The sequence below is a fragment of the Tiliqua scincoides genome, chromosome 1, assembly GCF_035046505.1.
Source record: "Tiliqua scincoides isolate rTilSci1 chromosome 1, rTilSci1.hap2, whole genome shotgun sequence".
NCBI classification, from domain to species: Eukaryota; Metazoa; Chordata; class Lepidosauria; order Squamata; family Scincidae; genus Tiliqua; species Tiliqua scincoides.
The window spans coordinates 9,664,348-9,691,924 of record NC_089821.1 but is presented as its reverse complement, the minus strand read 5'-3'; the positions used below and the strand labels follow the sequence as shown (position 1 = coordinate 9,691,924).

Genomic DNA, 27,577 nt, shown 5'->3' with positions numbered 1-27,577 from the left:
GGGGTAGCATTGGAGTCCCCCGGTCTATTAGTGCTGGGGGACTTCAATGATCATGCCGAGGCCCCTGCAGTAGGTGCAGCTCAGGATTTCATGGCCACCATGACAACCATGGGCCTGTCCCAGAAGATCTTGGCCCCAACACATACTGCAGGACACATGCTGGACCTGGTGTTTACAGCTGGGCAAAGGAGTAGTGATCTGGATGTACAGGAGATTAAGATCACTCTGTTGTCATGGACAGATCACTTCCTGGTAAGGTTTAGGCTTGTTGCGGCTTCTTACCTTCGCAGAGGCGGGGGACCGCATTCTATGGTCTGCCCCAGAGGCTAATGGATCCTGAAGGTTTCCTGAGGGCTCTGGGGGATTTTTGCCCTGCCAAGACTGGCATCTCATCTGAGGCCCTGGTTGACCTCTGGAATGGGGACATGACCAGGGCAGTGGATGAGATTGCTCCGGAGCGACCTCTGCCACGTTGCAGACTCGGAGCGGCTCCTTGGTTTACTGAGGAGCTGCGAATGATGAAGCGGCAGGACAGGCATCTAGAGCCACGGTGGCAGAAAACTTGTGATGAATCCGATCGGACACGGAGTAGAGCCTATTCCGTTGTGGTGGTAGCAGCAAAGAGATCATTCTTCTCTGCTACCATTGTGTCTGCTGAGAACCGTCCGGCTGTTCCATGTGGTACAGGGCCTCCTCCATCAGATCCCTCCAGTAGACCAGGAGGAACACATGGTCAGCCGCTGTGACGTGTTTGCACAACATTTTGCAGGTAAAATCGATCGTATTCGTCACTACTTGGATGCCACATTGACAATGTCTGATGATGTCCCCTTGGCAACTGCTTGTCCGATGTTGTGGGATTCTTTTCAGCTTGTACAGCCTGAGGATGTGGACAGACTCCTTTGAAGAAGTGTGAGGCCATCTGCCTGCCTGCTTGACCCTTGCTTAGCTTGGCTGAAGAGCTGCCCAGGGTGGACTGGCTGAGTGGACAGGGAGGGTGGTCAACTCTTCCTTGATGGAGGGGACGTTACCATGTGCTTTGAAACGGGTGGTGGTTCGCCCCTTCCTGGATTCTACTGTATTAGACAACTACTGGCCAGTCTCCAACATCCCGTTTCTGGGCAAGGTAATTGAGCGGGTGGTGGTGTCTCAACTCCAGAGGGTCTTCGATGAAGTGGATTATCTGGATCCTTTTCAATCTGGTTTCAGACTGGGCTTTGAGATGGAAACCACTGGTGGATGACCTACGCCGGGGACTGTACAGGGGGAGTGCATCCCTGTTGGTCCTGCTGGACCTCTCAGCGGCTTTTGATACCATCGACCATGGTATCCTTCTGGGCCGATTGGCCGAGTTGGGAGTTGGAGGCACTGTTCGCGGTGGTTCCACTCCTACTTAGAGGATCGGTCCCAGATGGTGGTGCTTGGGGATGCCTGTTCGACACCCTGGCCCTTGAGGTGCAGGGTGCCACAGGGTTCAATTCTGTCCCCCATGCTATTTAACATCTACATGAAACCGTTGGGAGAGGTCACCCGGGGATTTGGAGCGGGGTGCCATCAATATGCCGATGATACCCAGCTCTATCTCTCCTTTCCTCCAGACTCCAGGGTGGTGGTTGAGGGCCTGGAGTGCTATCTGGAGACAGTGATGATCTGGATGGGGGCTAACAAGCTGAAATTAAATCCAGATAAGACCGAGGCTCTCCTGGTTCGGAAATCCGCAATGCAGGTACTGGACTATTGGCTTGCGCTGAATGGGGTTGCACTCCCCCTGAAGGAGCAGGTCCACAGCTTGGGGGTCCACCTGGACTCGTAGCTGTTCCTGGATTCCCAGATGTCAGCTGTGGCTAGGGGGGCCTTTGCTCAACTTCGGCTGGTGTGCCAGCTGCGGCCGTACTTGGATCGTGCAGACCTGGCCACGATGATCCATGCTACGGTGACATCGAGGTTAGATTATTGTAACGTGCCCTATGTGGGGCTGCCCTTGAAGACGGTTCGGAAACTGCAACTAGTGCAGAATGCGGCAGCCCGTGTAGTTACTGGAGGTAGGCAGTTTGACTCTGTCAGTCAGCTTCTCCAACGGCTGCATTGGCTGCCCATTTGTTTCCGGGCCCAATTCAAGGTGCTGGTTTTGACCTTTAAAGCCCTATACTGCTCTGGGCCAGGGTATCTTAGAGATTGCCTGCTCCCGTACAATCTGGCTCATCCTATTAGGTCATCAGAGAAGGCCTTTTTACCAAGGGAGGTACGTGGGGGGGGGGGGGGCAAGAAATAGGGCCTTCTCAGTAGTGGCACCAACACTATGGAATTCCCTTCCCCTTGATTTAAGAACTGTTCCCTCTCTTGAAGCTTTTTGGCAAGGCCTGAAGACCTTTCTGTTTAGACAAGCCTTCTGAGTTCCTGGCCTTTTTAAACTTCTTTTCAACATCTTTTAATATCTTTTTAAATACCTGGTTACAGGCCTCATTCTTTTATGATTTGCTGCTCTATGCTCTTTTACCTGACTACTTTTTTACCTGACTCCTATTTTTATGATATGTTGTTAATATGCTTTTATCTGTTTTTAAATTATGTTTTTTAATTTGTTTTAACCTTGTTGTAAGCCGCCTTGAGTCCCTCTGGGGAGAAAGGCAGGGTAGAAATGATGATGATGATGATATAGGTTTCATGCATGGTTAAGTAAAACACACAGAGTAAGAATGGCTTAGGCTTAATTTAGGAGTTCCATAGCTCAAAGGGAGAGCAAGTGTTTTGCATTTGAAGATCCAAGGTTCCCCTATGAGCCTACTCAGATCAATGCTATCACTTTTGCTAGCATACGTCTGTTAGGCCGAAGGGGGCATGTCAGGTCCAGGACAGAACCATAGGTTCGGGCGGATGTTACCAAGATTTGTCCTGTCCTGATCCCCGCCCCAATTTGTCTTCACCAGCAGCAACACAACACTGGAGGCCGATCTGTCCCATATCACTGATAGTGATAGTACATGATCTTATGGCCTTTGCATGGGCAGCACTGCTCCACAGATTGTCAGAGAGGCAGCGTTGACAGTATACCATGGTGACAGGATTGGGTCATGTAAGCAAGAAGGTACAAAAGAGAAGTGTAGAAATGTGGCCTCCTCATTCCCATCACTTAAGTAAGTAATTCTTCTGGAAAAGAACTTGGGTGAGCCCGAGATATAGAGGGAGCAACACTTTATTCTAGAGCAGTGGTTCTCAAAGTACTGGGAACCACTTTTTAGAATGATAATCTGTCAGGACCCACCAGAAATGATGTCATGGCCAGAAGTAACATCATCAAGGAGGAAAATTTTTAACATCCCCATATGAAAAAATCAAATCAATCAATTAATTAAATATATTAAAAGTTTACAATAAGTATATTTTAAAATATATTTAATATAAAGCAGTTGCTGATCTGTTTAAAAATATTCCCCAAGCATCCCAAAGGCTGCTATCCTATCCACACTTACCTGGGAGTAAGCCCCATTGACTATCATTGTGAAAAGCATGTAAATACTCGTAGTAGCGTGTTAAAAGTACAGATCTGTAACATTTTTCCAAATGCAGTCACATTCCAATGAAATGAATTGGGACCCACCTAAAATTGGCTCGTGACTCACTTAGTGGATCCCAACTCACAGTTTGAGAAACACTGCTCTGGAATAGTCTTAAATAGTTAGGAACTTGTTGATCCTGGACTTGGCAGAGGGAGAGAGGAGGGAAATCTTGCACTGGGGGGAAAAAAATTAGAGTTGCACAATAGTGGAGAGAATGGAAAAAGCAGCAAAAGGATTGTTAACAAGGTAAAAGGAAAAGACAGAGGGGGGGCTACTTGGCAAAGAAGAAAGATTTGGAATGATCAGAAAATGAAAATACTGTTTCACAGGAACAAATGGCAGTGGTATAAATGGAGATCCCAACCACATTAGCATTTTGCTTTCAGGGTGCAATGCTCTACCCACAATAAGGTGATACAGCCTTGTTCTGATAAGGCAGTTTCACTTCCTTCAGGGAGGCAACTGGTTTTTCAACACAGAAAAGTCAAATGATGATGAATACATGGGTTTGATATGAATATCATGTTGTCCTCTAACCAAAAGGAATGTTTTACTATTAAACTGCCTTGGAATTTTCTTCCCATCTGCCTGATAGATCTTACAAAGAGAAAAAATAATGACAGAAGACTGAATCTAGATTTAATATGACCAAGGTAATACTTCTTGGGGAGGACTGCAGTGAAAAAATGAAGTGAAAGGGTGCACTATCGATGTTCCTTTTTCTTCAAAAGGCTCTCCAGAGATAGAACAGTAGTAAGCAATGAGTCACAAATACGATGAACAGGAGGAATTGCAAACTTTGGTGGGCATTGTAATCAAGAAGTTGTCCTATTAATCGAAGCACTAGCTATGCATGACTTTGACCTTACTATTGTTCTGCAAAAAGATCTCAGATTTGAATACAGTATAAGCTCAGGTCTCTTTTAAGACAATTTTTTTTCTTAATCAAGGAATCATAATGTATTGCTTTACTTGTCTGATCATAAAAGCAAAGGTGTAGTGAAAGCTAGAAACAAAATACTGAACGTACTAGACAAGAGGTTTTGATATGCTAAAGTTCCCAAGGACGCATATATTCAGATATACTTTCTAGAAATACTCCCCCACTGAAGGTGAAAGAAGACAAAATTCTAAAAAGGAGACATATAAAAATAGGTGACAAATTCAAGTCATAGGTGACAAATTCCAGTTCCTTAATTTCTCCTATTAGATTTGCTTAGAGGGTGCGCTTTTTAGAGGTGTGGACAACATGCTGGCACTGTAGAATGCCACTTTGAAATGCCTGATTTGTCACTGTAAGCCCCAGAGTCTAGATTTTATAGCCTCCAGCACACATTCTTGACCTATCCAAGTGATATGGGCCTATTTTGACGTTGTCCATAGAAACATCTGGTTACAAAGAGGGTATGTTACAAAGATGTTATGTGGCTATCAAAGAAAAATGATGTAAATCTACCTGTTCCAGTAACTCCAGAACTGGTCTTGCAGGTAAGCCTGGTGGCTGCATTCATCACCAAATGAGGCTTTGCTTTCAATCCAATGAATGGTATGTCCTTCTACAGCTAAAGGGAGAAAAAAGTGACTAATTTAAAATCACGCTCTCTCAGATTTTTAGAAACACTGAAAATGAAAGATCTTGAGAATTATTTAACACAGAACACACAGCCTAATCTTATCCAACTTCACAGGACCAGCGCAGCTGCGTTAATCGGGTGTGTGCTTAATCCTGCAGAGGGGGTACAGTCCTGGGGTCCTCCTCAAGGTCAGGGAACGTTTGTTTACTTCAGGGCTACACTGAGGCTGCATAAATGCTGGAAAGTTGAATAAGATTGGACCCTCAACCTCCTACAACAAAAGGATTATTCCAATTTAAACCATACTAGAAACATACAGTCAATATGTCTTTTTTTTTTTTTAAAGTTGCTTATATTTGGAACAGTGGGTGGCACCCTGACTAGAATTTCCACCACAAATAGAACCTTTATGAACAAAAGGAGTTTTCTCTTTCATGCAATGGGTCTTTGCACACACAAAATGCTCCTTCTGTCCACAGAGGACGTTCACAGAGAAGCGGGAGCTGGTTTGCCACTTATTGCCTGTTGAGTCTCAGCTCTGATAGTTCAGCACAGAGTCTGTGCATAAGAACATAAGAACAGCCCTGCTGGATCAGGCCACAGGCTCATCAAGCCCAGCTTCCTGTATCTCAACAGTGGCCCACCACAGCCCACATGGCAGAAACACAGAACTGTGGGTTATGCACAGACTGAAAAACTTGAGTGGCAAAAGCAACTCCAAAGCTGCAAAAACCTGTGCACTACATTGTACTGTCTTCAACAGTAATGGCGCTGGGAATCACCAGCTCAGCTTAGCCCTGCCGTACCACTTCACATGGTTCACATATTGAGGTTACTGGAGAAGATGTCATCACCAGTTACTTGCATCTGGGAGACCAGATGCAACACAACAAACACTGGTAAGAGGCTCGGGACAGACAGGAGGGCTTTTCTGAGTGTGTGAAAAACATGCTGAAGCTCTGCCCACCAAGCAGAGCCTGCTGCTTGTCATGTTGTGCTACTGGTCTTGCTGCCAGGTGGTGGGAGCCCGGGGGGTTCTGCGAGTGCCAACAGACACCACCTCAAGTAGCACCAAAGGTACGAGTACCACTTATTGAAATATGCTGGCTTAGCCCAAATCAAGTTTCTGGAACAGAAATAATATCCTGTACCATTTATTTTGCCTCCCAATCAACTGTTGACTTATATCTAAATTGCAATCCACTGTTAATGATAGATTTTTTTTCCTCAATAAAAGCGAGGGTCTGCCAGCTTTCCATCAACATTCATTATCTTAAACTCAGGATCCTGAGTTCCTAGGCAGTGTCTCTTCCCTGCAGTGCTATCCAGAAGCAGAGGCATGACTTTCTAAAGACAATATTGAAAGGAAAAAAAAACTTTGCCACTTAGGAATGATGTCCTACTGACTTTAGACCTCCATAACTGGTTCCAGATTATTCATGGAAACCTGCTTGAAAAGCATAAACACTATTGCTCCCTGCAATCTCTTCTCTCTCTACAGACCCATGCCTGCTCCCTGGATCTAACAACTCCTACTGCTTTTCAGCACATCTTCCCAGCCACTTTTCACGGTCCCAGCTGTATGTACATACTGAATGCATGCTTAGTAACTACAGTTTGATTTCTGAAAGGCAGTTTTCACCAGGTGTTTAGCCACATGGGGCATATCCCTTGACTACAACCAACTTTACATAGACTTAAGCCCAGTTGGTTCTCTTTCCCAGAATTGTCCATGACCCATATAGATAATTTCTCTGATTTAATACTCAGTTATGTACATACGTACAACAAGGATAGTTATACAAGATGCTGAACTTTAAGGAATGCATTCCTGAAAAAGTATATATACACACCATTAATTAAAAAAAGATGCATTTTATCTTGTATATTTATATTTAGTTGGTTTGTTGATGTTTTACAGAGTCTTCAAAACATATTTGTCTATTATTATGATCTTGTACACCAGTTCATGCGCCCTTAAAAAAGCAGTCTACAGATATCAGAAATAAATAACAAACAGGAAAACCTGTTCTTTTTTCTTGATCTGTAGACTTGCTTTATTCTTGGTTGAGTGTTTAAGAAGCAGGGCGGTAAAAAAGAAAGAATGAAGGACAAAGAGCGTAGAAATAGTTAAAATAATGATTCTGAATGAGGCTCAGTTCCCATTGCATCGCTGACAAAAAGGGACTGGGAAATATGGAAATTATGTACTACTGCACTAAGTACTTGCCAGAATGGAAGCTCTTGCAGTAATTTTGTCAGCTACAATAGTGAACTTTTGTAAAGTTTTTTTTGTAAACTGGGAGAAAAGGCACAATCAATTCTGATAAAAGTTCAGACTACTGAGCTCCATCTATATGAGTCTGTATTCTACCATCTCTTCCTTTCTACAGAGAATGCTTACCACTATTTATTACTTATGTCTACTTTCAGACATTTCCGCCACCTTATCACACTGATCAACATTAATTTGTGGTAACTGCTCTTAACTGGACTTCCTAAGTTGCCAAAATTGGCCACTAAAATCCATTGTAGCATGGTGTTCGCTAGAGAGAAGAATCAATCCAATACAACAGACACTCACAGTCCTGAGAATGAACTCTGTGAATGAACTCTGTGATAAGAACTTGCCTTACCTGCAGTAAAAGGATCAGATAACTGCAGAAGGAGTAGCTGTCACAAGACTGCATTCATAACTTTTTCTTGCACAAGTGCAGTTTCCTGCTTAAACAAGAGGAGGAGGGTACCATTTTCAGCAATTCTCCCTTCCCTCTCCAACACTCTCTGCATGGTGAAAATATGCTCCTGGGCTTTGGGGACCTCAGGAACAAGACAGTATGTTGTGTTTCTGTTAGCAAAGGGAGAATCACTGAAAACTGTGCCCTTCCTCCTGTTGCATGAGAAAGAGACTGTGCTCATGCTAAAAGGGAGAGGGTTAGATCCAAAGTATAGTAAAGCTTGTATCAAATCAATTTGTATCAAATCCAAGGTGTAATCCTGATCAGCCAACATTAATACTGGTGCTTAATACACCTGTTTAATCTATTTTTGCCCTGCTCACAAGTGTGCAGATTTGGTCCCTGTTGTGTATATGCAACCTTGGGCAGAAATGGCTTAACCTGCAAAAACAAGTCTTCCACCCCTTTCCTGTAGTAATGACTGACTATGGCAACCTTCAGTCACGAAAGACTATGGTATCGTGCTCTGAAAGGTGGTTCTGGAACAGCGTCTAGTGTGGCTGAAAAGGCCAATTCGGGAGTGACAATCCCTTCCACACTGAGAGCAAGTGCAGTCTGTCCCTGGTCTGTCTCCCTGGCTATGGGCCCTCCTTCTTTGCCTCTTTGCCTCAGACTGTTGGCCAAGTGTCTCTTCAAACTGGGAAAGGCCATGCTGCACAGCCTGCCTCCAAGCGGGCCGCTCGGAGGCCAGGGTTCCCCACCTGTTGAGGTCCACTCCTAAGGCCTTCAGATCCCTCTTGCAGATGTCCTTGTATCGCAGCTGTGGTCTACCTGTAGGGTGCTTTCCTTGCACGAGTTCTCCATAGAGGAGATCCTTTGGGATCCGGCCATCATCCATTCTCACGACATGACCGAGCCAATGCAGGTGTCTCTGTACAGGCGTCCTGTAGTAAAGTGTTTCTCAAATTGTGTGCTGAGACCCACTAGGTGGGTCGTGAGCCATTTCAGATGGGTCCCATTCATTTCAATATTTTATTTTTAATACATTAGACTTGATGCTACCATGGTATGTGACTGCATTTGGGGAAATGTTACAGGCCTGCACTTTTAACAAGCTATTATATATATTCTTTTAACAATGCTAGTAAATGGGACTTACTCCTGGTTAAGTGTGGGTAGGATTGCAGCCTAGGAATGTTAAAAATTTCCTTGCTTGATGATGTCACTTCTGGTCATGACATCACTTCCAGTAGGTCCCGACAGATTCTCATTCTAAAAAGTGGGTCCCGGAGCTAAATGTGTGAGAACCAGTGCTCTAGTAGCTCATTATGTCAGAATGCCAGATGCAAGGTGAGGGCACCAGGATGCAGGTCTCTTGTTATCTGGTGTGCTCCCTGGGGCATTTGGTGGGTCTCTGTGAGATATGGGAAGCTGGACTAGATGGGCCTATGGCCTGATCCAGTTCTTATGTTATGTTCTCTGTATTAAAAGAGCAAAGCAGCATCTTCGCAGTGAACTACTATGCTGCTTTTCTGCAGCAGTGTGGTGGGCTTTGGTAAGTGGGGCACAGCTGGATGTTGCTGACCTGATTACCATTTATAGGATGCCTTTACTTCATTGTCTGGTGCCATTTATCAGTTGGCAGTTACTATATATTCAGAGGTCGGGTATATTCGGGCTGTCGGGTATTAAGAGTGGCAAGAAATCTGAGGAACAATATTCAAGGAACAAGAGGAACAAGATTCAGCTTGACTCAGAGAGGAACAGAGTTGTAGATGTACTTTTGCTTTGAATAAACATAAGGAGTATGTTAAAATTTTCTACCTGGCCCAACAGCTTATGAACTTGAATAAACCTGTGCGATTTTTGGAAAGGTGTTTACATTAGCTTGTTGGAGGTGGCTCTTTGGCCAGTTTGGAAGATCCTTTTGTTTTTTGCTATTTGCATTCAAACATCTTATTCTTTCCCATAAACAATTCTTGCAGTACTTGATTCAGTATTGCCATTGCCTAATATACTGTTAATCCCATGACTGGCATGATACCGATGTTTGCATTTCAGTACAGACAGATTCACCTGCAAAGAGGACAAAACTCATGAACTCACCAACTGGAACTTCTAATATGAAGTCTGGTGTTTTGTCATAACCTTTTGCACGTAGCTGATCTTCAGCTGTATAGAGAATAAATGTTATAAACAATAGTATTATTCTATTAACCAGATAGCAAAATAAATTAATGCTAGTTTAAAACAGATGTACAAGAGTTACTAGTGCACTCATACACATCCCTTCTTATGCATGCAATGCTGTGTCAGATTAAATGAACCTTCTTAGCAAACCTGAAACATGAATATAAAAATGCTTCTTTGTCATCTCTGCATTTTTATGTCTTCATTATAAACATCATTAATTCAACCTGTCATACAGTACTTTGTTGCTGAAAAATACTCAAAATAAAGAAATATTTTAGCTGATTGAATCTTTCTGAAAGTAACTTTAAAAAATAGTATTATCATAATGCAGACATGCTGTATTTTTCCCCAATTTATATGTCTGGCAGGAATGATTATAAAACCTATTCTTAACTGAAAAGTTATTGTAAGAGTAAGACATCATCGTAGACTTTTAATTCACTTCCATTTTGAACTCTGTAGCATTCATGCATCAGAATGCAGAAGCGCGTAGACAGAAAAAAGGAAATTATCTTAGTGATTCCTAAGTTCAAACACAATTTATTTTTGAGTGAATCCTTTAAACCAATGACACAATTTCTAAAAAGTTACAAAAAACATAGCAAAACTCATGAAAATCAAACAAGTATTTTTCTTAAATCCTAATGCCATTTTCTAAATATTCAGTATTCCTTTAAAATTTTGTGTTACACTAGAGAGCATTCAAAAATGGTACTTCCAAATTGAGCAGTACAGTTGAGAATTCCATGTCCCTCAGTCTACTAGGTGATTCTCATTGCATATGTTGACCACAATTAGTACAACTGAATCAGCCTGCCGTAGTTCCACTAAATTTAATTGGATGATGAATGACAGCCAATTCTAGGGTTTTCTCCAACATCACTACTGTATTTTTCCTCCTTACTTTCCCATCCATTGGCCCAGATTCCAATAGGAGCCAAGAACTCAAGTCAGTTTTATATCTTATATTGGAATCACACTGAATCTCTAGTCTTGGTCACACTAGAAAGGGACACACTAGAAAGGGACTGAGAATGTGGGACAGAATTTTGGAAATTGGCTTTGAGATATAAGTATCAATTAAAAACGTTTTTGAAAAGCCCTGGAAATTCACTTCAGCCTCTCTCTTTGCTGATGGAATACTGCAAGGGCCATTTAGTTAAGTAAACAAATTATGAAAGAGCACAATGGCTAGGTCCTATACTTGGAAGGATTTTCAAATCATAACATGCAACTACCATCAAATAAATACTTACTATATTTATTAATATAATAAGTCATAGCCATAGGAATTATGTCAATTATTACAGATTCCAAACCCACAAGACACGATAGACTAGCTATCAGAAATGAAAAAAATAGAACGTGAAAACAAATTTAAGAAAGGAATTTCCACTGGAGAAAGATATTAATTTTTGTTTAATTTTAAAGATGTGTTGCAAGGCGCTTTGCATGAAGGAAAAAAAATGGTCTGTTTTATTGAGATGCTCCCATACCACATAATAAATCCAAATAGAAGGGAATGCATTGTGTTTTACAAGTCACAAAGACAAATGACCCTTTAAGTAATAATGGCAGTAAACAAATGTTACTTCAAACATTCTGAAAAAGGAGATCCTTATATAAGCTAAGATGAATATCATAATTAACAGATAATGCAGGAAGATTTGCTATACTTGTTCAAAAACATGGAAACAAACATACACTTAAAGAATCCCACCTGTATGTTTTTGTTTTAATACATAAAGCATTATGCAGCTAATATTTCTTAAGTTTCCTTCTAAGTCTCATAAGACCTTGATTATGGCTAATATCTCATGACACCAAAAGTAATTCAGCAGCTGATATTAAAGCATTTTTTCCCCAGCTACTTATTTTATAAAATATTAATTGCTAGCGCATGCACGTGCAATACAGAGTATTAGGTATTAGTAATAGGTTCCTGCTCAGGTCTAAATCAATAAAAGATAACATGTACTGCATCAATCATTTCTTGGCCTTCCTTTGCTACCTAACACACTGCACTGTGGAGACTTCTTTTTTCCCCTTTGGTTATATAAACAATGACTACGATTTTCATTGCTAAGGTACTATATTATAATATAAATTCTTACCTAAAAAAGGTATCTTTTTTGCCAAAAGCATTTCTTGCAGCAAGACTTCATGCTCATGTCCAATAGCACTGTTTTTTCGCCATCAAGGAATTTGTTTGAAACATAACTCAACATTACAGATCCACAGCCCTTCGTGTTTGAATAGTTATCCAGAACTTATTATTATTAGTAGCAGAAGTAATTTTTTTCTATTCTTCCCTTTGTTCAGGATGATGTTGTTCCTTAAAGAACTCGGTGAGGTATGTTAAGCCCAGGAATAGTGACTAGCCCACAGTCATCAAGGAAACTTCCCAGAGTCTGTGTAGCCCAGTGGTTCCCAAACTTTTTTGACTGGCAGCTCCCTTGACCTACTGGGCCATTGGCTGTAGCTGCCCATTAGGGCTACAATCCTGTACACTGTATAGGGCAGTGGTTTTTTGTGAGGATTTTGTGGCTCCCCTATTTATTTTTATTTATTTAGCGTATGGCATTTAACACATGGACTTATATAGTTAGACTAGATCTAATATCAATGTCCAGTTCATGTAGCCATTCAAGGACAGAGTTACCTTCATAGAAAAAGTCAGACCATGGGCCAGTATACACCCTCCGTTTGCAGCCAGACACAATGTGGTACATGGTTTGGTGGGAGAACCCGCAATCACACTGAGGGGTAGATACTAGCCCCCATTTGAACACTGAGTCCTGACAAACACCATGCAAGATACGGATCCTATTCAAAGTTTTCCAGTGCTGACGAGATAAGTCGAAACCTGGCAGCTTAAGTGTAGGATCCATATATCTACCAATTTCTGGCTCCCCTGGCTGGTTTCCACAACTCCCCAGGGAACAACAGCTCATAGTTTGGGAACCACTGGTCTAGCCCATGTGCACCCTTATCTCTTAAATACTCATCTTGAGTGGTCAGGGATCCTAGTCTGTTGAAGGTATAGCTTTGAGGATCATCTGAAGCTGGGAGCTGTGGTTTAATTATGGTTAACAAACCAGGATTTGAAACTGAGATTAGAGCCTAGTTTCAAATTTTGGTTGCAAACCATAAACTACAGATTTTCGTTTTAGATGAGGTGTGGAGCGATGGATTTAAATGTCATAGCTCCAGGCAAGAGCTAATGAGTTAGGGAGATATGAAGAGACTTGGCACAGAGTTTAGATTTAGTGGTATGGCGTCTGCAACCATATTGGCAGACAGAGTAAAAAATGATTCTCTTGCACATGCACGTGACCATATCAAGTAGATGTGGTTAGGCAAAACAGCTGGGTGGAATTTCTGCAGGACTAGTTTTCTTAGCCCTACAAGAAGCATTTGTTAAAAAAAAATGTTCCATCTACATATTTAGTAAAGACACAATAGTGTTCTTCACAATAACAGATACAAATAGATAACATTTGTATCTGTTATTCATGGCAGTATGCATGCTCTAAACCAGGGGTGTCCAAAGATTTTGGCAGGAGGGCCACATCATCTCTCTGACACTGTGTTGGGGGCCAGGGGAAAAAAGAATTAATTTACATTTAAAATTAGAAAAATTTACATAGGTTTACATAAATGACTATATTAAAGATGAACTTATATGAATGAGTGAAGGTCTTGCAATAGCTCAAGGACTATAAAAGCCCTGGCACAAAGCAAGGCCAGCCTTTCCTTTGCTGCCACTGCTGCATCCCAGACGTGAAACTGCAAGCAGTGGAGGGAGCCCTCATCCCACAGCTCATGCAAGAGGTCAAACAGTTGCCCTCACACTGAAAGCAGTTGCGTCGGGCCAGTGTGGGCTTCAACAAATCTCCGGAGGGCCAGATGCTAATTGGAGACTACGGGCTCCCTGAGGGCCGCATTGGGAGTCCTTGAGGGCCACAAGTGGCCCCAGGGACAGGGACCCCTGCTCTAAACAATCCTACAGAGTAAGACAGAACTTATTCTGCCCCACCTGCCTATCACTATATTTAGCTCTAGTTGTTGCCAATTAAAGCAAGAGAAAGGATCAAACTGCCTGTTATTTGATTCTAAGACAAGAACTACACTTCTCAAGGATATTCACTGAAATTCTTTTATTGTACTAAATGTAATCTTTAAGAGATTTTAGTGTAAGAGTGTAAGATTACTAGTAAAAGTAAAATAGTATGCGCCTCTATTACTATAAATTCATTAGAAATTTGTGTCATTATGGAAGCTATCTTTGCACAAGTCCTTCCACTGACATTGTCCATCGCAGTAGTAATTTCAAGTACTATAATTCGTAAGTTTTTGGGGGGAGGAGGGGAACCCTAATGACTCCTGAATTTACAAGAATATAAATATGCATTTCACTATGCATAGATTTCTCTTGATTGTGAATCACTAATTTCTAGCAACAATTATTGCTAGACAATAAAAGTCATAAGAAACTTCACTGCATAAAAATAACATTGTAATAGAAAATAGTGAACATTACATTACATTATATTACATTCTGCTGGCAATGACGGCGCCAAAAAAAGGAAATGAATGATGGCAAAAATAAGACAAATTCTGCAAGCAAAATTTATAATGCCCCATAAGCAGAAACACTTAGACTTAGTCTATAGTAATACCTATTATTGATGTACAGCACTGACCGTGGGGCAAAACTTGTAAATAACCTCACAAGCCATTTTCTACTCATGCAATCCAGCAGTCTAGTTTCCCGTAAGCATTTGAACTATTACTGAAAAATAGCCTCCTGGCATTTACAAAGAGGTTGACTTCATACTTTAGCCCATGCATATATAATTAGATAGTTGTATTTAAAATCAATATGCAATCCTTAGAAGACATTATGCTTTTAAAACCTTAACTTTAAATTGATTTTAAGCTACTTTGTATGCCTTAAAATTAACAACTAAGAGCCCAATTCTATGCATGTTTACTCAAAAGTAAGTCCTATTATCATCAATAGGGCTTACTCCCAGGAAAGTGCGGATAGGATTGTAGCTTAATTCAGCAACATATATTCTCAATATATTCCCACACAGTAAGGTATCATCTTTCTAGACTGAAGAGGCCCAAACGCTATAGCCTTTCCTCATAGGAAGGTGCCCCAGCCCAGTAATCATTTTGGTTGCTCTCTTTTGCAACTTTTCCATCTCCACAAAATCCTTTTTGAGATGTGGCGACCAGAACTGGATGCAAAACTCCAGGTGTGGCCTTACCATCGATTTGTACACCAGCATTACAATATTAGCTGTCTTACTCTCAATGCCTTTCCTAATGATCCCAAGCATCGAATTAGCCCTCTTCACTGCCGCCACACATTGGGTCGACACTTTCATCAAGCTGTCCACAAGGACCCCAAGATCTCTCTCCAGATCTGTCTCAGACAGCTCAGAACTCATTAGCCTAGGGATGTCAAACTGGTTTCATAGAGGGCCGAAGTTAGCATTCAGGACGTCTGCTGAGGGCCGGAAATGATGTCATCAAGCAGAAAGTGACATCATTAAGCAGCTGATGGCCAGAAATCAGCACCTGGCTCTCATATAGAAGTTCATTAACTGCAAATGACAGAAGAGAAAATATGCAAATCTTGATCATATTTCAAGATATGGGAAAGCCCAATTTTATGTGGGCTGCTGTTTCAGTGTTAACACCTCAGCACTGCTCAGCAGCTGAGAGCCTGAGGGCCGGATAAAAAACTTTCAGGGGCCGCATCCGGCCCCCGGGCCTTATGTTTGATACCCCTGCATTAGCCTATATGTAAAGTTTTGATTCTTTGCCCCAATGTGCATGACTTTACACTTACTTACATTGAAACACATTTGCCATTTTGCTGCCCAGTCTCCCAGTTTGGAGAGATCCTTCTGGAGTTCTTCAGTCTCTGGTCTTCACCACTCGGAAATGTCTCCTGTCATCTGCAAACTTGGCCACCTCACTGCTTAGCCCTGCCTCCAGGTCATTTATGAACAGGTTGAAAAGTACAGGTCCCAGGACAGATCCTTGGGGCACTCCACTTCCAACCTCTCTCCATTGTGAAAACTGGTCATTGACACCCACTCTCTTCTTCCTGGACCTCAACCATTTCCTAATCCAGGAGAAACTAACAGAGACATTTCAAGATATATTTTTCTTGAACACATAAATATGTTTAACCAACAATGTTTGGAGAAGATGGCTTCCCTTTCATGTGTTCTTTCTGTTAGTTGCTGGCTTTGTTGGTCTCATCAGCTAAGTGTGGCATGCTAAGCAAAGGTGATCTTAACATGCACGGTAGTTGCTTCAGATTCTACTGGAAAACACCTTTTAATCACGTTTTCAATCGCAAGATTATTGAAGAATATGATCCTATATAAAACAAACAACACAGCACAACTTTGCTTTCTGGGCAATTAGAGGTCCAACCTTTTTATACAGTGATTTTTTATCCACTGATTAGACTCAACACTGATGGCCACTGCAGATAAGAAGGACCCTGCCGATCCCTGGAGAAGGGGGGGAAAGTCCCTTTACAATTTTGGTTATAAAAACCACTTTTCTAGGTAGTCAGAGCTGCTATTTTGCAGCTCGCTCAGAGAAAAATGACCCCCTTTCCCTCTGTCTTGGCTCACTGAACAAGGGAACGAGAAAGAGGTTAATCACCAGTGAAGGGAAGGCCTCACTTTGCAGCTCTGAGCGAGCTGCAAAATAGCAATTCTAATTGACTGCTTGACTGACCTGTGTTTTGTTTTAACTGCTTTTATTTAATGCTTTTTTTTTTGTATTTGCAGAGTCCTAAAGCCAAACCCCAGCAGATACCGAAGTCCCACTTGTATTTCAGTTAATGGTTTGAAAAAGAACAAGTCTTCACTCCAGTAGTGTAGTAAGAGGGTGCGGGGCAAAACAGTAAGTATTGCAGGCACTATAATGCGCTGTGTAAGTGGTCCCTCCCATTCACCATCGGAGCCATTCCAGGCAACAACGGCAAAGTGTAGGTTTTCGTCGAATCAAACAATGTCTCTTGCATGTTGCCACCGCTGCCTGGAAAGACTGATGGCAAGTGGGAGGCGCTGCTTACACAACACCTCGTGGCACCTGCAGTACTTACTGTATTTCCCCCCTCAAGCTATACTACTACTTCACTCCACTGCAAAATTCTCTTCATGCCAATCCCTCAAGTAGTCTCTGAAATACTATCCAGGTCCCAAGCTTGAACTCCTCCCATGATGATGGTTTTACACGCCAATCTATTTCCACCAACAAGCTTGAATGGCAGAATCCTTTTTGGACAGAAGCAAGAACTGGGTACTGTTAAAAGTCAGATATTGGCAATTTAAATTTTTTTTAAGATTTTAAAGATTTTACATGAGAATTTCAAATACACTTTGTTCAACGGAAAATGCAAACCAGCTACGAATTCTCAAAAGACTGTGTAAGTTATGACAGCTAATAATTTAATACAAGATTATGTATTGCATGTGACCAACAGCAAACGCATTTCATCTAAGTACAGGAAATATATATCTACTGAACTGACAACTTTCATATGGCATATCTGATTTTAGTTAAACAGCATAAGAGATGGGGTCTGCGGTGACCCTCTAGTAGTTGATTGAATGTAAAATAGAGGAGTACGATATGTGCTTTGTGAAGCAGAACTTTATGTCAGGTTAAAGCGAGACACGTCTCCTCCACAGAGTCTAAGCTCATCAACTGTGCACCTAAAATTTTATGAGAAAGGATACTGTTTGATGCAGTCCACCAGTGGTCCATAACAATAGTCATTCACAGTACACTGCAGACAAATAAGAGGAGTATAGTGATGGGCAAGTACAGAACTATAACAGTTAAACACTATCCCAAAAACAGTAATTGCTTTTCTTCATAAGAGCCATCAAAAGCTTTCCCGATTTAGTCACGGAAAACAAAAATTGTATGCTTTAAAAAAAAATTCTCTATAAAAAACAACCTATTAAAAAGTGAAATGGGCTCTTCACAAATATTGCATTGCCATTTATGGAGCATTCTGACCTCAGTGATAGATTATGATGACAGTAATTAAATGAGGTTTAAAATCCTTTACACTGCTAGGCAGATAACAGCATTGCCACTGAAAAAGGATGGCTGTGATGAATACCTGATAGACCTGGCTTGCTAGAACTCCATCTGGAATCTGAGAAGGGTCCCGCAGCATACTGTTTATAAGAGTTTTGGAAGCTGTGGAAGAAGAAGATGATATTGTTAGTGTTGCTGTAAACATGTCACTAACCAGCTGTCAGGGAATGAAGAAAAAAAAGAAGAAGCACGCTTTTGAAAACAGGATGGTTGTCTTCACATATCAATATCTCCTGATTACACCACGGGCAGCGGAAATATTCTTCGCATTTAACATTATGTTTATAATGACTAAATCAAATTTTACCGTTGGGATCAAAATAGATACAAGAGCAGTTTAGTGGAGGAAAAATAGGGGTGGGTAGTCTCTTACAGTGGCTGCTTTTGTAAAAAAAAAAAAAAAAAATCCCAACTACTTTCTCAAGTTTTAAAGAACAATTATGGAGCAATTTATCACACCTACAGCCCAATCCTACCGAAACCCCTGCATGGTGATACAGCAGCAAGAGTGCCGGCCTTGCTGCATCCCACAGGGGAGTTTTGGCTTCTGGAGGTCTCCTCAGGATAAGGTGACATTTATCTCCTAGCCTGGGTTAAAACCCTGGGAGCAGCAATGGGTCAAACTTGGACCTGCACCAGCATTGATCCATGTAGGTGGATGAAGCTTGGAAAGAGGGTTTGTATACCGTGTGCGCTGGTGCCCCCTCATGAGCTTCATCAGCCCACTCCCACCCAGATCAATCCCACCCTTCCCCACCCCTCCACTGGACTTAACTGTTCTGGCAGTTGTATTATTTATCTATCATGTTTTTATACCGCCCTTCCTCCAAAGAGCTCAGGATGGTGTACTTGGCTGCTCCCCTCCTTTTTGCCCCGCAACAACCCTGTGAGGTAGGTGAGGCCGAGAGAAAGTGACTGGCCCAAGGTCACCCAGGAAGCTTCGTGGCTGAGGGGGGCTTTCAACCTGGGTCTTCCAGGTCTGAGTCCACCTCCCAAACCACTACACCACCCTGGCTCTCTCCTGGTTGTACTGACCACAGCTGCCTGAGAACATCTGGTGGAATGCTCTGCTGGCACATCTGGGTCTTTTCATGTTGTAAAGCACTTAATGGCGCTTTTGTGTGTGCACCAGTGGAACGCACATTCCGCCAGCACAGGCTCTGCTTAGGACTGGGCTGTAAGTATGCCGAGAATAGGAAGTGCAAGCTGCTCTAGTTTTGTTTTGTTTTTAAATTTGCCCTACATTATATTATATCCAAAACCACTTTAAGATAACAACAATAGAGTCTCAATGTGTGTGATTTACGAAGTTGCGGTACTCCTACACACAATTGTGTATATAAATTTCATTTATCCATTTGCATTCAATGTATGTACAACTGTGAATGGGACCGCAATTGTTATTCAGGAAATAACAATGTTGTTCAGATGCATAATGATAACTGCATGAATGTTTAAGCATAGCTTAACAGTTGTATAAGGAGCACCACACTCTTCTGCATTCAGAAGACTTTCACTCATAAGTGAAAACTCAAAAAGCCATAGAAAGTGGCTGCAGATATACAGTTCTTCACTAACCAGGGCAAAACTAGAGTGCATAGCTCCTGAACCCTTTAATCATGGTTAAAAGATTGAGAATAAGCTACAAAATTGTGCATCATGTCTTTACCTCATCTCTTTCAGCAGGCTTTTTATTTATTTTATGAATTTCTATCCCACTTTAAAAAAATTCAGAGTATCTTACAAATACATAAAAACAAACTGTACAATAAAACTGCCATAAAACAGATAAAGATATAGCAGCCAATAAAAACAGAAACCAACAGCTGAAAACATAGATACCTAAAATATGTAAGGGAGAAGCTTTGCAAAATTAATATATATGTTTTAAAGTTCTTATTAAGGAGAAGGAGTGAAAAAGTCATTTGGATGTCCCTAAGAAAGAAATTCCATAACAGGGGACAACTGTTCAGAAGGCTATGTCCTGGAAACCACCAAACAGATCTCTGCTGATGGGAACAACAATGATAAAGAACAGGGTGTCAGCATGCTGGTTAAACCTCAAGTGTTTCAGTGTTAAATTCCCTATCAGTGTGGGCAGATTTTCTGCATGGTACTAATATAGAAATAATAATACTGGACAAATGCATTCCGGGGGGTGGAATTAATACAGGAAAAAAGAGTGGACAAATGCATTTTGTGGACAATAAAATTTGGACATAATTCCGGGGGGTGATGAGAAGTTGTTTTTGGGCATTAGAGGGCAAAATGGGAGATGGATTAGGTTTGGGAGGAGGTGGGACTGGCAGGAAAGCGCACGCTGAATCCTAACCCCCACTCCCAGGCCTTCCAGTCTTGCATGGGTTGCTTGGATTTGAACCAGCTAGAGCTTCTGCTTCCTGTTAACGTTCTCTGGTCATTCATTTAAGCATGGAGGCTTCCTGCCTCCCTGTCGATTTATAAGCTTCATGCTTATAGCAACTAGTAAAAGCAAGACGTGATCAAGCTTAGTGCTAGCAGTAAGAATCAAAACAAAGTTAATGAGTGCAGGGAGCATGAATATTCCCCCATATCCGTGGGGGGGGTGCACTGGAATACATGCCCTGCAGACACATGGGGATGCCGCTATATTACATCTTCCATGCCTCTTCAACTCTGAAACCTCAATTCTTAAAGGTCTTGTGTTGTTGGTACTCTATTCATTACAGTTCTCCCTTTTGGTCCATCATCCATATATAAGCACATGTACACACTGAGAGAGACAGACTTTCTCTATGTGACTTTATTTTCAGTTCAAGATACCAGTCATCTTATACCAGTCAGGCCCTTGCAACACCACTCCTCCTTTCCAATAATTCCAATAGGATTTCAATCTTTTTCATCTCATGGCACGCTGACAAGGTGCTAAAATTGTCAAGGCACACCATCAGTTTTATTTACCATTGACAAAGCACACCATGCTGCTGGTAGGGGGCTCACATCCCCCAATTGCCCTATTAATAAATGACACTCCCCCAAACTCCCATGGCACATCTGTGGACCATCCACGGCACAGTGGCTGAAAATTGCTGCAATAGACTTTGGGACTATATTTTGGGGAAACTCAAGCTATTACCAGTTATTGGTGTGTTACTAATAAGTTCAAAATACTTTTTGGTAAGTAGTTAAGGTTTTAGATGCTTCCTTTAACCTTGGTTAAATTTCACAATTAAAGAGAAAAACTTGCAGTACTAATTATAGCTTTTCTGGGTCTAGAACCAACTGTGATGTTGGGCACTGTGCACAGCTGAGTTGCCCTAGGAGGACACTGGTGCTTCCTGGAACTGCTCAGGAGGTGATGACCACAAATCCCTTACTTAAATCTAGGTACTGTGAGAGAGAAGGACAAAAGTAAACCACTTAAAGAGAAAGAAAGGGGGATGGGAAGGAAGTCCCTGATAACCACTTTAAATTATTATTATTATTTTATTATTTTATTAATTTATATCCCGCCTTTATGCCCAAAGGGCACACAAGGCGGCTTACAGCAATTAAAAATACAGCATTAAAAACAATAATTAAAACAATTTAGCAATAATTAATAAATCTTCTCCATTATTCTCAGAAGGATCCCAGTCTAATGACATTCTTGAAGGGATACCTCTGAGATAACTCTTTTCCCTTGTTCATATTAGTCCCTATGCAGACATTATGTTAAACATGTTGACACTACATACTTTAGACATTAACTGTGCAGTCCTATTTGGATGCCCCACTGATAGCGCACTAGCCGCCATCGCCCAAGACCATCCTGGCCATGCCATGCCGGCACAGCCCTTCCCAGTAATGCTAACAGGATCCATGGAAACCCAGACACAGCCTGTCATTCACAGGCAAACATCCTAATGAAGGTGTGTCATCAAAGGAGCCAATCACTGCATCCATCCAGCACCAATATTGAGCAGCCAGAGAAGCCTGGTTATAGCTTGACCAGACTGAGTGTATTTTACTTTTATTTAGAACATTTATATACTTCTTTTTGACAAGAAGTTCCCAAGCAAAGGGTAGCGAAGAAATAAGAACATAGTTCCCTGTGTGAAAGAGGCCCACAATATAAGGAGAGATGCCATCAGTCAGGCAGTGGGAGGAATAATATGCTGGGATAGACAGGGACAGTTAGTCTCCCCAAACTAAATATAAGAGAATCATCACTTTAGAAAGGTGGTGCTTTGAATAGCCAGCAGGGGTGTATTAAATTGTTACTTTAAAATTGTTTTTATAAGTCCCCCATATATAAAGTCAAACAGGGAATGCTGAAGTAGACTTTAAAGAAACAGATTGAAAGATGTGCAGAGAAGACACACAACACAACTTCAATGATTTAAATTGAGTAATTTATATATAACATGGTCAGAAGAATAAAAGAGAGCACAGAACCTGACAAATACTGTATAATGAAAAACTTTTTCACCTGTACACAGGGCCCCCATATCTGGGGATCCTGTATTTGCGGATTAAGTTATCCCCAGATTGTGCCCAGCCTCACCAGCGCACTCATCCCCTCCCCACACGCACCCCCTCTGGAGGACAAGGATGTCCATCCCTGGCCTCTGTTGAGCTCAGATTGAGCTTGGCACGCAAACAACATGACTTCCAGTTTCACGAAGAAACTGGAAATAATTTTTAATGTCTTATAAGGCACTGGGAAGCCTGATGAAGCTTCTGGGGAAGCCTGTACACATTTTTAGAAAACACAATGCTATCGTGTTTTGTTTTTTTTTAAAAACTAGATCTTATTAAAATATTTTTAATAAGTTATGTTAGCTGAACATATGGAAATATAACTAATTGCAAGTACTCACTTGTGACTGGGGAGTCTCAATTATTTTCTTGAAGTTATGTGAAACTTAGTTGAGGAAAGCCATGGCAGTAAAATTTAATAAACCGAAGTCATCTATTAAACATCAAGCCACATTCTCATGGTAAGCCGAGTTTGCATTACATTTTTCTAATGCCAAAAACAACTGCCCCTAAAAAAAAAAAGCTGCAAATGCTTGAAAATCTTTCTTGCCATTACTTTAATTTGAATGCTAAATAAGAATGAAACTGAACCAGACGGTATAATCTATCTCAGGAGTTATATCTGCAGTTTGCTGTATAATTTTATTTCTTTCTATTTAATCCACAATATACTCATACAGAAGTGGCCATCGCTACAATAGATACAATTAATGTTTCTTCCTGAGTACCCTCATCCACAAGTGTGAATCCTGTTACCAAAATTGAATGAGTTTGATTATTATAAGGCTTTTAATAATAAAGCTCAGATTTAGTTGCACCTCCATAGAAAGTGAGGTCCATAATTGCAGGAGGGTGATGTGCAGCTCAATCCTACCTAACTCCCCCTGCCCCCATACAGCTGTATCAATGGGGTGTGCGCTGCATCCTGCAGATGAGTTTCAGTCCTCAGAAGTCTCCTCCAGATAAGGGAACATTTGTTCTGTTTTCCAAGGGTAAGCTTCTGCGGCCTGCATGGATCTAATCTGCATCAGACAGGAAGTGGGGTACGATAATCAGCAACACCGCAGCCACCAGTTTCTTCTTGGTCTCGATCTGCCCCCTCCTTCTCCTTGTCTCCTTCCTGTTCCACAATCCCCCACCCCATTTCACCTACCCCAGCCACAGCTGGAATTACCTGGGTTTAGCAGGGGCACCCCCATACTGTCGGCAACTGTGGCTATACTCCAAAAAATGTGACAACAGAAGCCATTTTACAATAGTGGAACTGTGTTCCGCTGACATAAGTGCCTCTATGTGCCTACCCAATCCTGGATGGGATTGGACCATAAGAATCCTCTCTACAGTCTCTTCTAGCACAAGCCTATGTAAGTCTACTCAAAAGTAAGTCTTGTTGTGTTCAGTATGACTTACTCCCAGGGAAGTCTGCATAGTTTGCAGCCTTACTGTTGTAGATTGCTGTACCGACAGGATTATGTAATGACTGTTCTCTAAGAGACTGTAATAGGACTTAAAGAGACAGGATGAGTGTGCACATGTGCAGGAAAAAGAGAGTCTATTTTGGATGGCGAGTCAAATCTACTTAGGTCTTTTATGTTAGCACCAGAACAGGTTGTCCTTCCCCCTGGAATGCTACCCAAAATGCATCCTTGTGAAGAACTCTTTTCATAGTACAGGTGAAGCCTCTTTATTTGTAGGGGTTCAGTTCTGGACACCACCCCCCGCATGGATACCAAAAACCATGGTTATCTGTGGTTTTCTGAGCCCACCTTTACTCTGAATGCAACTGAAGCCTTGCTCTGGTCACATCTGGAACCATTCTGAGGCTTGGAGAGGCTGCAGGCCACTTTGCATGGCCTATCTGGGGCTCAGAATAGCCCCTAGAACACTTTTCAGACGACTTCTGGTAAACCAAAAGTTTCTCCGCAGCTCAGAAAACCTCCCACACACGACCAGAACAGGGTTACAGTTGTGTCTGGAGAGTTGGCAAGGGGGCGATCCAGGGGTTTGGCCTTCATGGCGGGTGCCAAATCCACAGATAAAGAGGCCTCACCTGTAACTCCATGATACAATGAACAGCTTACGAAGCGCACAAACCATCACATGGAGACTGTACACATGCCCCTTACATGTTCACAACAGCCATAATGAGTGACATCAATAATTGCCATATGAAAGCAATTATTCACACAGTAAACTGTTCTAATTATTCAATGTACTTATATGCTACTTTAAAACAAAGACCTCACAGAGGTTTACAAAAGAAAGGAGTAAGATGGTTCCCTGATGCAAAGGATTCATAGAAAGAGACACAAGGAAAGAGGGAGACAGAAAGAAATAAATGGCCAACGCAACAATGAGGAAACATGACCTGGAGATACTGAGTTAATGATACCTCACTGGGCCTTAAATGAAAAACTCAGACATTCTAAATAATAATAATAATAATAATAATAATAATAATAGGCTCCAGGTACTTGCAGAGAGCGTCTATCCAGAATCGCAGTGTGGATTCCGAGCCAACAGGTCCACCACTGATATGGTATTCTCCCTTAGACAACTGCAGGAGAAATGCAGGGAACAACAACAGCCACTCTTTATAGCCTTCATAGCTCTCACAAAGGCTTTCGACCTGGTCAGCAGAGACGGCCTCTTCAAGATTCTCCCCAAGATCGGATGTCCACCCAGGCTCCTCAGCATCATCAGATCTTTCCACAAGGACATGAAGGGCACTGTTGTCTTCGATGGCTCCACATCAGACCCTTTTGACATCCGAAGCGGAGTGAAGCAGAGCTGTGTTCTTGTGCCAACCTTGTTTGGGATTTTCTTCGCTGTCCTGCTGAAGCATGCCTTTGGAACTGCAACAGAAGGCATCTATCTCCGGACCAGATCAGACGGAAAGCTCTTCAACCTCTCCAGACTGAGAGCAAAATCCAAAGTTCAGCTGAAATGTCTGCGTGACTTCCTCTTTGCCGATGATACAGCTGTCACTACCCACTCTGCCAAAGATCTCCAGCAGCTCATGGATCGTTTTAGCAAGGCCTGCCAAGATTTTGGACTGACAATCAGCCTGAAGAAAACACAGGTCATGGTTCAGGATGTGGACTCACCTCCCTGCATTACAATCTCTGCGCATGAACTGGAGGTTGTCCATGACTTTGTGTACCTTGGCTCAACGATCTCTGACACTCTTTCTCTCGATACCGAGCTAAACAAGCGCATCGGTAAAGCAGCTACCACATTTTCCAGACTCACAAAGAGAGTCTTGTCCAACAAGAAGCTGACGGAACATACCAAGATCCAGGTCTACAGAGCTTGCTTCCTGAGTATACTTCTGTACTGCAGCGAGTCATGGACTCTTCGCTCACAACAGGAGAGGAAACTGAACGCTTTCCACATGCGCTGCCTCCGACGCATCCTCGGCATCACCTGGCAGGACAAAGTTCCAAACAACACAGTCCTGGAACAAGCTGGAATCCCTAGCATGTATTCACTGTTGAAACAGAGACACCTGCGTTGGCTCGGTCATGTCGTGAGAATGGATGATGGCCGCTTCCCAAAGGATCTCCTCTATGGAGAACTCGTGCAAGGATAGCGCCCTACAGGTAGACCACAGCTGCGATACAAGGACATCTGCAAAAGGGATCTGAAGGCCTTAGGGATGGACCTCAACAAGTGGGAAACCCTGGCCTCTGAGCGGCCCGCTTGGAGGCAGGCTGTGCAGCATGGCCTTTCCCAGTTTGAAGAGACACTTTGCCAACAGTCTGAGGCTAAGAGGCAAAGAAGGAAGGCCCATAGCCAGGGAGGCAGACCAGGGACAGACTGCACTTGCTCCCAGTGTGGAAGGGATTGTCACTCCCGGATTGGCCTTTTCAGCCACACTAGATGCTGTGCCAGAACCACCTTTCAGAGCGCGATACCATAGTCTTTCGAGACTGAATGTTGCCAATACAATAATAATAATAATACAGATATTTATATACCGCCTTTCTTGGTCTTTATTCCAGACTTTATTCAAGGCGGTTTACATAGGCAGGCTATTTAAATCCTCAAAGGGATTTTTACAATTGAAAGAAGGTTCTATCTTTCAAGAACCACAATATTCAGATGTTTCTTTCTGATCTGGTTGCAACATTCTGGCCTCCATCCTCCCGCACTCAGAGCAGATGGAATCACTCGGCTCAGCTTGTCAGCTGCTTCAAGGTCGCAAGGTGCCGGTGGCCTCGAACTGGCGACCTTGTGGATGTTATCTTCAGGCAAATGGAGGCTCTACCCTCTAGACCAGACCTCCTGCCTCCCTTCTCTACAGCACTATTGTGTAAACACATTTCAGTGCATCATCAATTACTATGCAATATCTTTAGGCAGTTTAATGTTAAGCTTCCACAGGTCCAAGGTTTCTGCTTTATCGGGCTTCTGGCTTATTCTGCATCTCATGTATTTAATGAGTACTGAACAACAGATGACAAGATGGAGGCAGCAGGTTTATGGTAGATCAGTTGTTCCCAAATTTTTTGCACCAGGACCCACTTTTTACTACAACACTATCAGGACCCACCTAGGTTTACCAGCCTTTTAAAAAAAGAGATCTAGAAAGAAATAATATTTTAATTTAATTTGCTTGTTTATTTGTAATAATAACCAGAAAAAAGAAAGAGATTTATCTGCCTGTATTAACACATGCTTGCAAACTGCAGAAGCTGAGCTCTTTGCAGGGTAATTAGCAGTTACAGTATCTGATTTTCGAATAGCCTCAAGACTGGAGGCAATTAGTTATCCGATCCTTCCAGCACCCTTTGGCGACCCACCAAAAATCAAATTGCAACCCACCAGTGGGTCCCGACCCACAGTTTGGGAACCATTGCAGTAGATGCATGCTCAGGGAAAATCAGGTTCACGGCAGAGGTGAGAAAGGATATCCATACAG

General features: G+C 42.2%; 1 protein-coding gene across 2 annotated transcripts in view; it reads right to left on the bottom strand.

Annotated features, from left to right (window-relative positions):
* CDIN1 (CDAN1 interacting nuclease 1) overlaps positions 1–27,577 on the bottom strand; it is a 176,182-nt gene that overhangs the window by 68,991 nt on the left and 79,614 nt on the right. The window contains exons 6-11 of one of the 2 annotated variants that reach the window (XM_066632369.1): positions 18,176–18,255; positions 17,784–17,833; positions 12,117–12,184; positions 9,916–9,981; positions 5,014–5,119; positions 3,619–3,731 (exon numbers count right to left, since the gene is read on the bottom strand). In XM_066632369.1, coding sequence (XP_066488466.1) covers positions 3,677–3,731; positions 5,014–5,119; positions 9,916–9,981; positions 12,117–12,184; positions 17,784–17,833; positions 18,176–18,255 — 425 coding nt within the window. In that variant the 3' untranslated portion in view covers positions 3,619–3,676. Of the gene's footprint in view, positions 1–3,618; positions 3,732–5,013; positions 5,120–9,915; positions 9,982–12,116; positions 12,185–17,783; positions 17,834–18,175; positions 18,256–27,577 lie in introns of those variants that run through there. The other variant, XM_066632359.1, reaches the window with a different exon arrangement.